The 18,446-nt window shown below is 47.1% G+C and overlaps 1 protein-coding gene across 1 annotated transcript in view; it reads right to left on the reverse strand.

Annotated features, from left to right (window-relative positions):
* EXT1 (exostosin glycosyltransferase 1) overlaps window positions 1-16,742 on the reverse strand; it is a 288,303-nt gene extending 271,561 nt beyond the window's left edge. Inside the window, exon 1 of the mRNA XM_047074129.1 lies at window positions 15,130-16,742. Coding sequence (XP_046930085.1) covers window positions 15,130-16,091 — 962 coding nt within the window. The 5' untranslated portion in view covers window positions 16,092-16,742. The remainder of the gene's footprint in view (window positions 1-15,129) is intronic.
* Window positions 16,743-18,446: the final 1,704 nt, after the last annotated feature.

The following is an 18,446-nucleotide window of genomic DNA, read 5'->3' on the forward strand; positions in this document are numbered from 1 at the left end:
AAAAACTTTTAGAGTTTGAATATTTATTCCACAGACAAATACAAATACCTATAGTCAACCTTGTGAATAAAATATATACACTGCTTCCTGTGTATATACCCTTACTTCACTTACCCTTAGTGAAACATATGCAGAGTCCCTTTTCCAAGAGCTGACATTAGAGAACCCTCTGTGATTCTGTGATTTACCACAAGGATATAATGCCGTTCTAACATGTTTGTTCATTTGTTCTGATATGATGAAGCTCCGAGAGACAGGATTTCACTGGTGGTATATCCCAATCACAGCGAGGGCTGCTACCGTGTGGAATCCAGTAGGAAGCAGATCACATCTGGGTTTGGTGGCAAAACTGGTATTTTGGAAAAGCTCTTACGATATGTTTGTGCATTACTGCAGCTGGGTCCCCTTGCAGAAAGGATGGAAATGTAACTTATGCTGTGCCTGAACACCCCCCGCCACCTAGATCTTCCAAACACCGGCTAAAATTTCCTCCCTAACGTTCACCCCGACTACAGTTAGAGGACAGGCACTGTTACTGCTGGTAAGGCCATCCTAAAGGAAAAGCCATTGATTGTTAATAGCCATGCAGATTGTGGAGAGTAGAGAGGTATTCCTTGTTAACGCTTCCTGACTTGCTATGTACTGCACAGTGATGGGATCACAGAATTGCTGGCGAAGAAAAACTAGTTTTATCTTCTCCATCTCGCCCAGGTTTATCCCGGAAAGTCATTTCAGGTGATCCCACTGGTACATCTGCCACTGTTTTAATGCATTTCCAAGAGGCAGGGACAGGAAGACCCATGTGATTGCTCAGCTGCACAGAACCAGTAGGAAACATAACACTTCTGTAAAAGGAGAAAGAATTTTTTTAAAGACACAGAGTCATACTAATGATTCGGACTCTTGGTTGAACACCTTCCTGGAGATGAAAATCTATCGTATGTTGGCAACAGTTAGAACAGGTGGTTGGAATTCTGGGCACCTGCCAAACCACCTTGAGCACCTATATGACTGGCAAGCTGCTGTATCATATTGCGCACTACAATTATAATGAGCTGTAAACAGATAGGTCAAATAAAAGAAATGAAATGAAAGCAATGATAAACACACACAAACGCTAAGTCTGAAATGATACACAGTGTAACATGTTTTAACGGATCAGATTAAAGGCAATGGTTAAGAGTGGTTATTGACTGAGCCCTTACTATGTACCAAATACCATTGGAAGCACAACGCGTAACGTTACTCATTTAATCCTCATAGTAACACTATGAGGTGGGGACTATTATTTTCCCCATTTTACCAGTGAAAAAACAGACGCAGAGAAGAAAGTTGCCCAAGGTTTCACAGTGGCAGAGCCGCCACTGGAAATCGAGCCACTACTCTCCAGAGCCCACGTATATAATCTCCATGTAACACTTGGCTGGAAGTCAAGAGATGCATGTTCCATTTCCGATTCTGTCACCACTGGCTACGTGACCTTGGGCAAGTTGCCCAACTTCCCTGGGTCTCTATTTCCTTATCTGTATAATGCAAGAGTTACACTGAATCTTTAAGGTTATTTCCATGATCTTATGGCTCTGTCTTCCAGACAAAACTATCTGGTACCATGACTGAACACCATCCTCAGACAAACATATGAGAGACCTACGGACACAAATGTATGTGTACAGAAGTTGCAATCAGCCATGAGCTCATAAGTCTCCGTGCAAGAAAACCGGATGAGGGAGACTGAGGCCCAAGGAGGCTCAACAGTCACCAGTACTCCCAGAGAATATCTACTTTGTATTTTGAATTTAAGAATGTTCATTTCTTGACTTATTTTTATAAAAACTGAAGATTTATTCTGATAGCATTATTTACAACAGTCAAGACATGGAAACAACCTACGTGCCCATTCACGTATGAATGGATAAAGAAAACGTGGGATAGATACACAATGGAATATTATTCAGTCCTAAAAAAAGAAGAAAATCCTGCAATTTGTAACAATACAAAAGGACCTCGAGAGCATTACGTTAACTGAAATAAGTCAGAGAAAGACAAATACTGTATGGTCTCACTTCTATGCAGAATCTAAAACAAACCAAACATAGATATGGAGAACAGATTGATGGTTGCCACAGACAAGAGGTGGGAGATAGGCAAATGGGTAAAAGGGGTCTAAAGGTATAAACTTCCAGTTGTAAGATAAATAAGTCCCGAGGATGCAATATACAGCATGTTGACTATGGTTAATAAGAATGTATCATATACTGGAAAGCTGCTAAGAAAGATCTTAAAAACTCTCATCACAAGAAAAAAACTGTTATGTATCAAATCATTATGCTGTACACCTAAAACCAATACAATGTTAAATGTCAATTATATATTGGTTTAAAGAAGGATTTATTTTGATATTTAATCTTTTTGGCCTCTTTTGTCCTACTTGGGTTACTTCTTAGACACGGCTAAATCTAAACGAAGCACAAGGAAATATCATTCCAAGCCTTTAAACTATACTATACCAAACAGAGAGGTACCTAAATTTTATCTTAACACAAAATACTGTTCACTTTAAAAAAAAAAAAAAAAAAAAAGTAATATAACTCTCCAACCTAAATACGGAAAATATTATACATTTCCACTCTTTGAATCAATAAAAGACTGCCCTACATTTACAGGTTGGCAATATTACACTTGCATACTTAAAAGTGCAGTTATCATGAAAGGTGTTGCTTACAGGTAGCTTTTTTAATGCAGTGTGAATTTTAAAGGAGCCATGTAGCATATAAGAAATGGTGTTTTCAAGAAAAATTTATTCTCCACCTCTCAGTAAAGCAAAAGCATTTCAGTATGAGATTCCCTGTGATTAGGTCTTCAGATTGGCTTAGATATTCAGATCTAGCAATAATTTTGGTGAGTGACCTCACCAAGCTTTGTAAAAACATGAAACATAATTCATATGTAATCAAGGGCCATATGATTGCCACCAAGGCTGAATCAATTTTTGAGACCCATTAGAAGTAACTGTGATACAGTGCGTCCTCCATTTTATTTCTCTCTACACCTGCAGCACTTGTACACGATACTGCACACACAAGCTAACACAAACCAGGAGACTGTAAACGCAGGAAATGGAGGCCAGTGGGAGAAACAATCATACACCTTTCCCTTTGCTTTTTCTCCCCTTTGCTCTTTAATTAAATGATAAATCTCAGTATGAATTCATTAGAAGCCTGATGGCTCAATTAAGCACTATGTTATTATATACTCTGGGGCAATGCTTCAATATCAGTTAACAGAATTTGGAAGTAACCTGAGCGAAAAACACAAGCCAAAAGTTATACCTGACCAACCATTTCGGAGAAAAATTGCAGTTAAGGAGGAACAAAAAGTCTCAATATCTACAGACTGTTAAAATTAAATAATAAAAAGACCATAACGGCTTCTCGTATAACAATAAATTATTTAGATTCATATTATGCAGCAAACCTGCTCAATTCATTTTAATTTGGTTTCACTAACACACTTACCCAACAGAACGGTAGAAAGAGAAAGAGAAAGAGAAAGAGAAAGAGAAAGAGAAAGAGAAAGAGAAGAAAGAAAGAAAGAAAGAAAGAAAGAAAGAAAGAAAGAAAGAAAGAAAAAAAGAAAAAAGAGAGAGAAACTACCTTAGGGTTAAAAAGTCTATTGATAGAAACATCCCCTTGAAAATGAAAATGAAACAGGCGTCTGGCTGGCTCAGTCGGTAGAGCGTGTGACTCTTGATCTCAGGGTTGTGAGTTTGAGTCCCACATTGGGTGTAGAAGTTACTTAAAAATATATATAAAACATATTTCTTTTAGTTAAAAAAAAAAAAAAAACGAAAATGAAAAGAAATTCTGGGTGAATCAACAAGTGATTCAATGAACCCGGAGGGCACATGGGAAGGTCTGTCCCGTAAACCAGATCGTGGCGTCTAGAGAATCCGTACTTTGAATACACAGTCAGCGGTGGTAACGTTTCCATCAGTTAAATAAATGTAAGTTGTTTTCACTTACCCAGCCAGAACTAAGTGCCTGGTATGGGTGGGTCAGGCACAGTGCTAGGATGTGGAAATGTAAGGGCCACTGAGCTCAATGGCCCTTCCTAACGAGGCTTTCCTTCCCCTCCGTACTTAACACTGCAAAACCTTCCCTCACCCCCATTTGCATGGTGCCCCCAAATCACCTGGTGAGAGCTTTTTAAAAACCTAGAACTTCGTCCCTACAGTCTGGCCACAAGTAGAGCCCAGGCCCCATTTCCAGAAACTACCCAGGCTGAGATCCACTGCCTTACTCCCTGCCATGTGCTGCTTCTCTCTGCAGCCGTCTGGCACCTTCTAACACGTGCCATCGCCGGCAGCTGCCAGCCTCCAGCCACTAGAGGGGGAGCGCCGAGAGGGCGGGGATGTTTGGCGCACTGTTGAATCCTTGTGCCTGCAGTAGGTGCTTAATGAATATCTGTTGAGTACATTACTGAAAAACCAACACGAATCCTCCCCTCAGGGCCTGTACAATCTACTAAGAAAAGAGAAAAACAAATAGTTAAATGAGCATAAAACAGTAGCTGCAGCCAAGTATTACACGTTCTGTTAGAGCACATACCAGGAGAATCTGACCAAATCTGAGGCATCAGGAAGTAACTGTAGAAGAAGAAAAAATGGAGCACGGGGAGAGCTTTCCAAGAAGGACAGAAAAGGGCATGTGGGGAGAGGGAGGAGGAGGAAAGGGGCTCTGCCATGGGCTGGCTGCAGGACAGGCAGGCAGAGCTGGACCAACCCCACCTTGATATCACGTCAAACTAGGAGAAGCCTCCAAGGCAAGTCCAGCCAGGGTGGTGGCAGGTCGTAGTTTCCGTCAGGGGCTGTGGTGATTTCCACCAACCTGTCAGGTGCCAGACCACATGCAGGAAGCGTGAAATCCATGTTATACCCCCACCCATCAGTGCCCATCCCGGGCACCCCTGGGTGCGGGGGGGGGGGGGGAAAGGCAAAGCAAGCTGACGTCACGTGCTCTGACACGCCCGCCAGGACGACCCCTCAGCCACACACTTCATGCCTCCTCTCCTCTCATGGGCACCTCCCTTCTCCAATCTCCAACCTCTGTGTGCCACACCTGGGGCAAGCCGGCCAGCACTGGCCCGGGGCCACTCTCTCACCTGAGCCCACGGCCCAAGTCACTCTGGGTATTAGTCAATCAAGAGTAGCTAGCGTCACAGGCCCACACCGCAATACCAGGAAACTTTTCATTTCTCATAACTTTAAAGTACTGATATGTGTCATAAACCCCAAGAAATCTGAGTTAGCAACAAACACCCAGAAATTCAATGCTAATTCCGAGGGCACCCCATGTATCTAGAGCCCTTGGGGAACTTCCTAGGCTTGGCAGACACATTTTCAAATGGAGAACTTACTCTTAGGAGCAGCAAAACACTTTGCTTTTAACCGTCAGGGTTAAAAGAAAAAGTTATAAAACGCACTACTTGTTCCTCTACTTTCTTTAACAAAGGACGGCGTACATAAACGATGGCCCACAGTGTCGTTCATCGGATATTTAAAGCAGCCATGCCTGTGACAGGCGCGGCACTAGGCGGTGGGGCTTACAGGGACACTCCCGCAGAGTCTCTAGGACACTGTCTCGGGCACTGAGCCAGCTGTTCTCCAACTGTAGTGCTTCTTTCCTTCTTCTGGGCATTACGGTTTATAACTCCCTGGCCTGCTTCCTCACGTTCACATCGCCGGCTGTCCCGTCCTCCTAGATCTGTCCGCAAGAATCCCCCCCTTTTTCCATTTTACTGCTTCTAATCTACTGTGGGCTGAGAAACCAGACTGCCAAACTGCTTAGAATTGTCTCTCTAAAGTAAGATTAAATAAATACTAGGGGGCAAGTCCAAGGGATAATCGATCACACTGTTGTGGGTGAGGATGTGGTCTTTCTGACATCAAGTCCAGCTGTGCAGAAGCAGTAAGGAGCCGTGGGAAAGAAGGCGGGTTCAGCAGCCGGGCGGGCCGGGGTCACATCCCAGGTGTGCGCTCTCAGGTAAGTGACTCACAGAGACCCTCTGTCTCGGTTAGGCATCCAAAATGCGTATCTTCCTGCTGGGTGGGCATAAAGACTGAAGGAGATACGGCCCATCACCAGGCACACAGTACACTCTCAAGAAGGATTAGTTGCTATTGCCATTATCGCCGTCTCATCTGGGCTCAAATATGTCATGCCAACAGGATATGGCTTCAACAGTGCCTGCCACCGCCAACTTCCCCTAACCACAGTCCCCTGTTCCAGGAAGCAACTTTAGGCTGTTCTTTGCAAAAGGATGGCCACTTAAATCTAGAGCGGCAAAGTGGCGGGGCAGTCTTTTAACTGATGAGATCACCATCATACCCGAGGTGTGGCCAACTGTGAACGGCTCTCCCCAGAAGGAGTAACAATGGCCAGTAAAGTCAACCAGCCTGGTTTCCTCCCGGTCCTGGACAAGAGTTTTCAGGAAAGACAGGGCAGTAGCTGGCAGACACACACAGGAACAGGGGTGCTAGCCAAGGGAGATATCAAGGTGCAGAGTGGGAAGAAGGGTATTCTGCTGAGTTCTGAGAACCTCCTGGAGCAGTTCCAGACGAGTGTCTGTTCCACGTCCCCTCAAATAAATCCTGTGGCTTAAAGTGACCTGAGTAATTTTCTGCTTTTGGCAACCTAAGGGCCTGCCGAACCAGCCCAGGGAGGTTACTGCGTAGCTCAGCTCCATTCTTACGACGGGTCCTTCACAAATGTCACCCTCGGCCGGTGAGGGCGCACAAGTCAACTGCAGAAAGGTAACCTGTATTCTTGGAACAGCCCACCAGGGAACTTGGGGAAGGTGGAGTCAAGGAAGGGCCTGATGGCCCCAGAGACCACCCTGTCCCTGCCCCATGCCACCTGTAGGCTGCAGCTTGAAGGCCCTGTGTAGGTCTTTCCACAGCCCACAGACACAGCAGCTATGTTTCCCGGGTGCCTACCACCATTTCTTGGGGATTAGGTGCCAAGGAAAAGAGGAGCAGAGTTATTTCTGGGACTTAAGAGTTAAGGAAACTTAAGTTAAGGAAAGCCAAGTGATGGGGCACCTGGGTGGCTCAGTCAGTGAAGCGTCCAACTCCTGGTTTTGGCTCAGGTCATGACCTCATGGTTCATGAGTTCAAGCCCTGCACTGGGCTCTGTGCTGACAGTCAGCAGACTGGGATATTCATTCTCTCTCTCTCTCTCTCTCTCCCCCCCCCCACGCCCCTCCCCCATTTGCTCCATCTCTCACTCTCTCAAAAATAAATAAACTTAAAAAAACTAAAAAAGAAAAAAAGAAAAGCCAAGTGATGAAACTAAGCAAACCACTACAGTTGATTAGAAAATGGCAGGAAGATGGTTTTTAGTAATAACACCACCCTGCAGAACACACTAGCATTTACAAGGGAGGTTCATACACACCGCCTCATCTGAACCCCTTAACGACCCTGTGAGGCAAGTGTTAGGGTCTCCACTCACAGATATGGAAACTGAGGCAGAGGGTGAGCACCTCATCCATGAATCTGTGGGGGTCACTTCCTTCCTCGGTCTGGGGTCACAGGCTGTCTTCTAAAGGTTCTCCAAGAAGACTAGAAGGCACACAAAATGAGGCCCTGTATCCCCACAAATCCCACTGCTGTTCAAAGCAGTTACGATGCAGAGAAGGCCCTGAACGGAACTAGTCGTAAACTGGTGGCCGGCTTTGTTTTCAGTCTTGGTTTTTAAATCACTTGGACGAGGGCCTCGTTTGCACTGAGGAGTCCAGACCTTAAGTGGATGCCCCAATCCACCTCCAAGGCACCGTGGAGTCAACAATAATATACAAATAATAAGGAGGAAATACAAACAGGGCTCTGACGAAGTGATACTGTTCGCTGAGAGAATGACATCTACTCAGGTCAGGCCTGAGGGAAGGCTGTGAGGAGAAGGCAGTCTGAGGGCGCCTGCTCAGTGAGAGGCTCCCCCAGGTTTCTGGCTCCAGCAAAAACAAAACTTCAAAGGGAGCAGAAGCTGTGGGAGCTTCAAAGACCCCCTGCAGGACCAATTAACACCTACAAATGTTTATCTAGGCAGCCATTTAATGATGGCTACTTCACTAAATGGGTGCACAGCCTCCCCTCAAAAATAGCTGTTCCTCTCAAAAAGACTGGGTTGGGGGGTGGGTGGGGAGAGGAAGTTCTGCCATGTTTTCTGAGAGACCTCACGGGGGGGGGGGGGGGTGAGGAGACGAATACGACAGTGAAATTCACCACAGACTTACTTATAATAAACAATAACAATTATAATAATAAAAAAACCAACACTAAAAAAACTCTTATTTGTAATAATAAAAATGAGAAATAATCAACAACCAATCTCTTAAGAAAATGTAAATGGCACCAGCTACGGGTTAGTGAAAAACCTCACGCAGCCATTAACACCCGATTTTAATATTTTAATAGGATTTTCCTACTTAGTAGAAGTGGAAAATGTTCTTGGATAATGTAAAGAGAAAAGCAACATGCAAAAAAACATCTGACGTCTGACTTCAAGACCGACGGACCGGAATGAGAAGGAGAGTCGAGTGGTTTGTTCGCGGCTGCAGCCCTAGCTCCAACCCCTGTGCGTCTGGCACAAACAAGGCACTTAAGGAAAATGTGTGGAATTCATGATTTGCTTCCTATTAATTAATAGTAACTAACATATCCATATGAAGCACTTGGACCCGAGAGGTACAATGATACCCTCATAAAGGCGTGTATGCTCACAGGCCAGCTACACTGAAGCTTGATCATAGTGGTTACTTTCCCTAACAGGGAGCTCTTGTCAAGGGGATTAGAGAAGGAATTTGTTTGCAGGTTTATATCTTCTCTATTTTCCCAATTTTCCACAAAGGCACTCGGTAACTTTTATAATATTTTTTTATAATTTTTTTTTAATGTTTATTTATTTTTGAGAGAGAGAGACAGAGCGAGAATAGGGGAGGGACAGAGAGAGAAGGAGACGGAATTTGAAGCAGGCTCCAGGCTCTGAGCTGTCAGCACAGAGGCCGACGCGGGGCTCGAACCCACGGACTGGGCCACGAGATCATGACCTGAGCCGGAGTTGGATGCTTAACTGACTGAGCCACCCAGGCACCCCTGACTTTTACAATATCTTAAGCACTGCTCCTCTTCACAGAGCCTGAGGACCCAGAAGCAGTGGTGTGGTGCATTTCTTTCACAAATGGAAACTTCCGTTGGGTCTCCCATTTCCACTGGAACATGCTGTTTACCTAGGGCGACAGTCAGTGCTGTGCCATCTCACAGTTCACTTACAACTAGAAAGGGAAACCCTGAACTTTATCGGTGAGGGCAAAGGTCACCCATTGTCCCTTTTCCTCGCTTTTTTTTTTCTTTTTTGGAAGATCTCTAGGAGAGAACTAAAAGCAGAATCTGCTTTTATGGGAAGGGTTTAAGGAGTTCAATGCTTAAATGTCAAAATTAGGGGCCCTTGATCACATCCCTGAGCCAAATTTTCTCCTTGGGAAACATGTGTTTTTAAAAAGCAGTGGAAACAAAGATAAGATCCACCAATACCTGGATCACACTACACTCACTAATAAATAACATAAGAAACATAATAAATAGCATAAGGTAGAAATTTCATTAGATCCTTTAAGGTGGTATCATTTTGTAGAGGAAAAAAGAACGGACTCGGGAATCCACGACCCCCCGTTAGAACGCCACCATTGACTCACCACATGTGACTCTGGGCACCTTACTCTCCCCTCTCCGGCCTGCATTCTAATCTGTAAAATGGGGATTTAACCCACCTCACACCGTTGTTGAAAGGCTCAAATAACAGGCATTCAACAAATCTCGCAGTTTTGAGGGAGTCCCTGTTTATTAAAAGAATGTGGTCACAAGTGAAAGAGCCTCCAAGGGAAAGCAATTAGTCACTAGGCTCACGGACACATGAGCCCGGTGTTCACGTTTGCACATGGAACACACTCAGGAGACTGCAGAATCCAGTGACCACTTAGCCTGACCTGGTTCACCCTGAGCAGCTGTGCAGAGGCAGCAGCAGGCCTCAGTGAGAACCGGATAACCGGGGCCAGAACACCTGGCTTTGTGGTCTCAGTTCAGCCACTTATGAGCTGTGCCACCTGTGGTCTCAGTTTACACATCTGTAAAATGGCCTCACAAGACACCTTGCAAGATGGTTGTGAGCAAAGCAGCCAGGCCGCATCCAGTGCAATCTTTGAAGTGATATTAGCATACTCAAGGTGACTTTCTAGCACTGTCTTCTGGGGAGGCAGAGCTACAGGTCTGTAGGCAAAGAGAACAATCACCAGCGGAAGGTGTGACAGCTTCCGCCTCTGCCAAGTCTGTGCCATCTAAAGCTGCTGGCTCAGTCAGCAGCACCAAAGGTGGCCTCCCATTGGTCTGGCCTGTCCAAGCCTCAGGAGCAAGCCATTCGCTGTATAACAAAATCCTGCAGAATCCCAGTTTAGGTCAGATTCTACTCTAAACCAAGTCCTTTGTTGAAGGGGACTCAATCAATATGCAAACGTCCCCAGATGTAGCACACAGCACCCCTACCTTTGTTTGGGGGATTCCTTGTAAATGAGACTCCTGGGTCCTCTCCAGAAAGCAAGTTCAGATGGAGGGAAGAAAAGGGGAGCAGAGAGAACTAGAACCATGGCACCAGAAGACACATTTGCCAATTTCATAATTTTGCATAATGTTCCCTATCTTTATTTTTAAACTGTGCTTGTATGGTTTATTTTAGAAATGCTTTTGTGCTCTCATACAACTGTGGTGAGTAGGGGGGAAGGCACTCATATTTTACATTTAAAACCCAAGAAGCACAATTTCTACCTTTCATTTCAGAGGAGGAAAGCATTCACCTAAGGTTCACTGCTGGCTCATGAACTTGCTCAAGGGGTCTGTTAATATGCTTTGGGATGATGGGGAGTAAACAAATAAATCATTTACAAAGACTACTTGTTGTGCACATTTTCTTTTTCTATAACTGCATCTGTATTCTGCTTCTCTGTTAGGTTAAGTCACAGTCCAGTCCCCAAATCCCTTAGGTCCAAAATGCAAGGTCCAAGAACCTCCTACTTAGGCGAAACAGCTGCAGGCACCTACACCTTAGGCAGCAATGAAAAACAGAAGGTGAGCCCTACAGCAAGAATTTGGAAGTCTGAGGATGCCCTGACCAGCGGCTGTGCATCCACCCAGAAAATTCTGTGACAGGCTGTGCATGTATGTAGTTCCTAGGGCTTTTTTCAAAGTTTGTCCAAGGTCTTCATCAGCTTCCCCGAGGATTCCAAGAGAAATCCCGTAAGAACAGCATCAGTAAGGCTCTCCTAGTGGCTGGAGGGCTTTCAAGTATATCTGTAATTGAAGACGGAGCACTGTATGTCAAGGGGGAAAATTCACCCACCCCTGCCACTAACCAGTTTCTTAACCTGCAGCAAATCCCCGAAACATTCCATCCCTCAGTTTCCACATCTGTGAAAGGAGGATCCTAGAAGCTGAATGATCACTTAGCTTCAAGACTCTTAAAAATGCCAAGATTGTGAGGTACAGCTTCAGCAGACACAGGGAAAGATATCAAAAAGGCCTGCACAAAATCCTGCCTGTTCCCAGAAGAGCTGCTTAAAATATTCGCCACTGCTTTCCTCGGAGGGGTCAAAGATAGAAGCCACCTCTCATTTCCTTCTCTTTCTTCTATTTCAGAAAGCCAAATTTGAAGCTTCACAATAATGCCCTTTCAAGGGATTTGAACTACGAAGTTCATGCAAGAAATATAGGAGCCCTGTAAGGATGCATGAGAAGCTCAAAGGAGTGAAACAGAATTTCTCTAAAGCTTCACTACGAATCATGTAATCGCTGCAGCCACTTGTTTTAGCCAGTATCATCGACATCTGTTAATGTATGTAACTGATGACAATTAATTATGGGTGTCGTGAAGATGGATGTTTTAATGTAATCCTAGAAGTCTGGCGCTCAAAAATATTGCTATTACAGGAGAAAAAGTACTTCCCCTCATTCTGTGTCTTTCTTTTGTACTTTGAATAATAAATGTCTGATTTTCACAAAAGTGCAGGTGAGATGGAAGTCCTCAACCCCTTAGCACTAAACCTTTATCATCACAATGAGGCTCAATTTCACTAAAAGCAATTTTTTTTCTTTTTTTAGTTGATACGCTTATATATATTCTGTCATACCCTAGCTAGGCCATGATACCATATATTTTCAATCTAATTATCTGACCCCGTAAGACCAAAGCAAACTTCTATGTCAGTTGCTTGGGGAGCAAATTAAACTGAAGACTTTTCAGAGGCACTTGCTAATAAAGAAGAGAAGTGGATGAAAACTGATCCTGTTTTCACAAGCCATCACCAAATGAATGAGTACAGCTCTCCCGGAGCAGTCAAAAGCCCATTCCACAGAAGGATAAACTGATGTTCAAGGTGACAAATCAAAAGTCGTAAGTAAGAAGTCAGACTTACATGACTTGGACAACCGAACTTCACTACCACTTCCTTCTCTAAAACCCTGAAGGGACACTAGCATTGGATTTGAGTTCTGCATCTCAGGTATACAAGACAGACTTAGAGAAAGCAACAGAGAGCAAAGGAGCGGCTCTTCGTTCTGAGCCCAACACGCAGTTGCTGGCTGCGCATTTCTCACGGTGTTTCAGGGCTCAGTCTTTATCTGCATGTGTTTCAAAGGCAACACTAAAAGGCGATGATGTTTGCAAGCACTGTTACTCAGTGATCAAGAGTTCTGACAATCCGGGGAGAGGAAGGAGTTAAAACTCCAGGTAGACCAGGCTAATGAACATAAACGTTCCACAGCAGCATCCCGTCCTACTGAGCAAGGTTAGAGCTGGAAAGTAGGCAAAAGGGGAACATGAAAAACACCCAGAAGTGCCTCTGCTAAAGAAATCCCTGCTCGGGAGAAAGAGCAAAAAACTTGGTTTCCTAACTAAATGCCAATTTTCAGATGAGACCCAATCCTGAGGGCCTGACCCCTTGTGGTCTCTAAACATAAACCAAAACAAGAGTGTGGGTGTCAGATTTCCTGGCCCGATCCCAAAGAGGTCAAAAATTAGTTACATTTAATTGGCAAAAATTAGAGGTTCTAGGAAACCAACCCTTCCTTCCTTCACTGCCAAGCTCTAGAAAAAGCTTCAGTGGAGAATGTAGAGACTTAATACTTATTTGGAGGAATAAGAAGGTAAAGAAGATGATTGTTCTATTGGATTGAGGGTGTTTCCCAAAGAAATGTGCAATTCAGATTTCCTAAACTGAGAACTCAGCTCCAGCCGCTCTGGAAGAATGAGGACCACCGAGACCCCTGCACAAAATTCAGTGAGAATGCTTTAGAAGACACTGAAGGGTTAGACTTCATTGCGAGTTACTCCACCATAAGCCAGACAAAGAAATTCCTGAAAGGCTACAAGCATTTTTTTCTTACAAGCACCCAAAGGAACAGGTCAATGTAAATGTCGTGGAAACAAAGCAGTTTATTACTAACCATAGTTTGTTTCCCTTGTGAGAAAATTTTAATCCATTGCAATTGCACCCAACATCCACACACAACTGCCCCTGAAGAAGGGGGAAATACAGATTTCACAATTGACCCTAGCCTCGGGCTTTCTCTTATGCTTGGAAAGCAAGAGGTGTTGGGGGTTGGGGAATTCGAGTGTTTGATACTTTCTTTCTCACTGTCTATGATCGAGGATAGGAGGACTTTAATTTCCCTTCCAATCACTCCTACCGAGGCCTGAGTGTCTGAGGAAATCCACAGACAACAATCAAACCTTTCATTTTCGGGGCTGCTTCCCACCGTAGCCCTTCCTGTGCCAATCAGGTCTGCGAAGCGTTTCCCCTATTCTGCATTTCATGAATCAATTGCAAAATCTGCCAACCTCTGCCAGTTCCTCTTGTACTCAGCTGAGAGGTTCCCCTTCCTTCCCTGGGTAGCACAAGGCTGCTCGGGTTTTTAACTGGCGTAACGTGGAAATGCACTGTAGGAGCTCACTAACTCTTTCACAGCCAGATGCAAGTGAGAGTCTGGGGCTCCGACCCCACCGACTTGGGAACTGGCCTGCCAAAGCTCCAGTTAAAGCAGATTTGTGGAAACTAGCTTTGACCCCCAAATCCCTGTGTCAGTTACTGTTCCTGGAAGGAAAAGGAAGAGAAAGAAGGGCTACAAAGTATCCAACTCAGTTACTTAGCAACTAGACAAAACTTGCCTCACTACTGAGGGTAAGGAGGCATCTCATGCCCATTCAAAGAGTAAGTCTCCGATTTACATGCAAATGATAAAGACAAAAGGGAAAGGAAAATCTAAATTAGCAACTGGAGTTTACAGCAGTGGGGCTGAGGCCCAGATTCTAAAAACAGCTTCTCCCTAGGAAGGAGACAGGATACAAACATACACATGAATGAATGAATGAGTGAATGAGTGAATGAATGAAAGAAAGAAAGATCACAGGCCTAGATCAGCTTGAGGTATCCCTTCACAGAGGCCAATGCCCCGGAGGGTAGGGGAGAGACAGGCACTGAAAGTTTAGTAGCTAAAATTAAAACACTTGCAGCGCTAACACAAATTTAAGGCTTACAGAAATTTGACAACTGGAGGCTGGGAAATCCCCGGGGAAAACAGTCCCCCCCCCCCCCCCGGCCCCCGCTCGTGAGAAAAACAAATAAAGCATCAATCTTGGGATGGAAGGTCTCCAGACTATGGGTGGATTTACAGCCTCTCCGGGGGCCCTAGACCTCCTCACAAACACCCTCCCGCACCCACTAAAGAAGCGGTCTCCAAACTTGGAGCAAACCCACACCTTTCATAGGAGACACATGGCCCTGAAGGGTTTCCAAGCAAGAGGGAGACACGGGCGCCTACTTGGCCCACGAAAGTGCTCCGGGCTTTTCCGTTGGCCCGAGGAGATCCAACTCTGGGTCCCCAGCTCCTAGCCACACGCCAGAACCAGGCTGCTCAGTCCCAGGCTGAGAGAGGGCCCCTCGGCCGCGCCCCATCCCCCAACCTCACACCTGGCCCAGGTGGGCAGGGCCCAGGGTGACCGGCAGAGGCCCGCCAGCCGAGCCACTTACTTCTCATACTCCGTGTTGTCTCGGTCACAGCGAGAATCCTTGTGCTTTTGCCAGTCTTTGCCATGCTTGCAGGTGGTGAGGAGCACCACGTCCTCCCCGTTATGGACGTGATATAAGGCATTCCTGGTGTCTGACCCTATCCCTGTCAGGTACCTCTTCCCCTTGAATACCAGCATATACTTCCTGAGAGGAGGGATGGTGTTAAACTTCAAAAACCCCCTCTCCCCTCCTGTCCTGGGATGATCCTTAGAAAAGAGGGGGATGGAAACATCAAAGTTGGGTCGGAAGTTTTCAGTACTGATGCTGGCTTTGGCCAGCATCGCCTGGCCGATGTCAAACCCCACGTCCTCGGTGTAGTCAGGCCAAGTGCCGGAATATAAATTAAAAATTAAATGATTCCTACCATTGTTCCACAAGTGGAGACTCTGCACTTTGGATCTCAAATTGTGCACATACTGAGGTGACAGCTGGTCTCTGTCTAAAGTATCCAGACTCAGGACAAAGAGGCACGCCTGGCTGGGGTCCGAGGTGTAGAACCTGGAGCCCTCGATGGCCGCTAGAATGTTTTGGTAACTTTCGGCGATTTTCTCCCCTTTTTGCTGCGGGTACACGTAGACTTTGAAGCCGTTTTTCTTGCAAAGGGTGAAATCGAAGCAGGACTCCATGCGGCACTTCTTGCCTTTGTAGATGCTCGAGTTGGCGTCTCGCTTCTGCCGGGGGGATATGTGCACGCTGGAATCCTCGTTTTCCAATTGATCCCAAGGAACGAAGGGGCGCAGAGCGTCCGGGAAGCGGGGCCAGAAATGATCCGGACTCGGGTGGTGCAAGCCATTCCGACCGCTGTGCTCTTCTCTCCGGCTGTGGCTCCTTGATGCCCTAAACTGCAAGCCTCCGAAATAAAACAAAAGGGCGAGACAAGAGCCAGCTGAGAGCAGGATGAAATAGCGTTTTTTGGCCTGCATGTGTCCTGCCTGGGTCAAGAGGATTGTAAATAAACACAAGAATCACCCAAGTTTCCCAATCAACACTTTCAGCTCCAGTCCGCCATCTTCCCGCCTGTAAAGACTTCAAACTCTCCGCTCCCACCTTCTCTGGATGCCTTTCCCCAAGCCGTGGACTGATCCAGCGCATGTGGGCGATTTCTTTAACTTTCTCCCCTTCGGTCTTTCATCTTTGGGTTGCACAATGGACGGGAGAAAGCGGGGCTGAATATTTCTCACCCCGGGCGGGCGAGCAGCGGACTGTAATTTTCTTGCATGCAACAAGACGGAGGAAAAGAAAGAGAGGGGGGAAAAAAAAGCTCCCGATGCCCAATCAATGGCAAGACGAAGTGATTTCCTTGCCTCTCGGATTCCTCTCGGCAGCGTGGAAAACGAGCCCCGGGAAAGCAACTTCAACTCATCCACACTCCCGTGCAGAGCACTCCGGTTCCAACAAGTCAGCCGATCCCCGGGTTCAGCCGGCTAGTGCATCTTGCAGCTGGGGCGCCGTAACCTCACAAATCCCTGCATCTCTCTTTATTCCCTTCTGCAGCGGCTCCAAGACTCCGGCGGTGTTTACTCCTGCGCTCGCGGGGCCGGCCCCCGGGACGCGCGGCGGCCCGGCTGGAGGCGGCGGCGGCGGCGCTGGGTGACGGCGGCGGCGCGTCCTCCCCGCGGGCAGTGCCGGCCCCGAGCGGCGCTTCGCAGGCCCCCGCGCGATCGCCGCCGACCGCCGCGTTCGGTCGCCGAATGTTACCCGGTTCTGAATGTTACACTTACACATTCCATTCCCGACACGACAGCGCTGACCTCATCCATCCACGCAGCCCGCGCTTCCATTGGCCGAGCGTCACGTCCGGGGGGGGCGGTGCTTCCGCTGCGCCCATTCATAACCCCCGGCCGCCGGCAGAGGCGCCGGCGCGGCGCGGGGGCGCGGGGAGCCTGGGGCGCCTCGGCCGCGGTCGGCGGGCGGAGCGCGGGGCGGCCCGGTGCGAGCCCCGCGGCCCAGAGGGCGCCCGGGCCGGTACGCGGGCCTGGGCCGCACCGCCTGCAGCCGCCACGCCGGGAGCCAGCGCCGCCCAGAGGCGCCCGAGGGCGCGCGGCCGCCGGCGAGGCAGGGACCGGCCGGCTCTCCCCGGGCGCCCCCGTGAATCCCGTCTTCTCGGCTGCCTGCCGGGAACGCCTCCTCGGGCAGGCGGCAGGGAGTGTGCGGGTTCCTGGGGAAGGATGCTCGAAAATGGAGCGGTGAGGCGAGCCCGAGGGATGGGGGAGGAAAGAAAGACTTCAAAGAACGCGACCGCTGACCAGAAGGAAGTCTCTCCCCGCCCACCTTCGACCCTCTGAGGACCAGTATTTTAATTTCTTACCAAGCGTTTAAACAGGTCCCTTATTCCCTACATAGCCCATCTTTGCTTTTTCTGTCCCCAGAGACACACCCCAATCCCCCCCCCCGAAAAAAATAAAGAGGAAATCTTATAATCAAGAGGAGTCGTTGCAATTCATGTCTGTTTCTGTGCTGAGAAAGGACATCTATTCTAAATTCTCATTACATGCACATCCTTTCCTTGCTTCCTGAAGCCCCTAGTCTATTCTGTAGAGAGCTTCCAAGAGATCCAATCACAGTGAAAAAAAGATTTTCTAATGGTTAAAGAGGAACTGGTAAATTTAAGCTGGTTCCAGTCCCTAACGTGATGTTCTCCTCTCTTTGTAGCGGTGGGGTGGTGGTTTCTAAGGAGATGTCTCTTAGGAATGGATGACTAGTAGAACTGCCAACTGTCCCAGCTGTACAAGGGGAACTTGAGGCAGGAAATGACCTTATTTCCAGTTAGTGCAAGATGGTTGGTCCTTCTTTGGACTGCCCTCCCACACTGCAGCCCCAAGCTCCAGCTGCCCCCAGGGAACTTCATTAGCTCAGATAAAGACCTGCAGCCTCTGGAAGGTGTCCTCCAGGCCCACAAAGATGCGCTAGGTCCCAAACAAGGCTTCCGGGCCTCAGAGCCCGATTTCTGCTTTACAGAGTACATCTCCCACCCACCTTCTTCCCTCGCTGAAGTCTGCAGGGTCTGGCCAAGCAGGACAAACAGTTGCCTAGGGCAGCAAGCTGTTTAGTGATTGTTTATTATGGGAGTGACTGAGAGCTAGGGACAGACACTTCCCAGCTTCCCTCAGGCTGCAAAAAAACTCCAGCAGGGCGTGGACGAAGGGCATGGTTATAACAAGGCAGGGTGAAATGATCCAGTGGAAAATTTTAGACATTTGTTGTTTTAGATTTGTTTTAATAAAGGGGGGAAGGGGGCATGGGTGGGACATTACTGTACATTCCCAAAGCCTCTCCCT

Source organism: Lynx rufus, unplaced genomic scaffold, assembly GCF_022079265.1.
Source record: "Lynx rufus isolate CCGP_SWC_20201006 ecotype Redwood Valley unplaced genomic scaffold, mLynRuf1.p SCAF_12, whole genome shotgun sequence".
Classification (NCBI taxonomy): domain Eukaryota; kingdom Metazoa; phylum Chordata; class Mammalia; order Carnivora; family Felidae; genus Lynx; species Lynx rufus.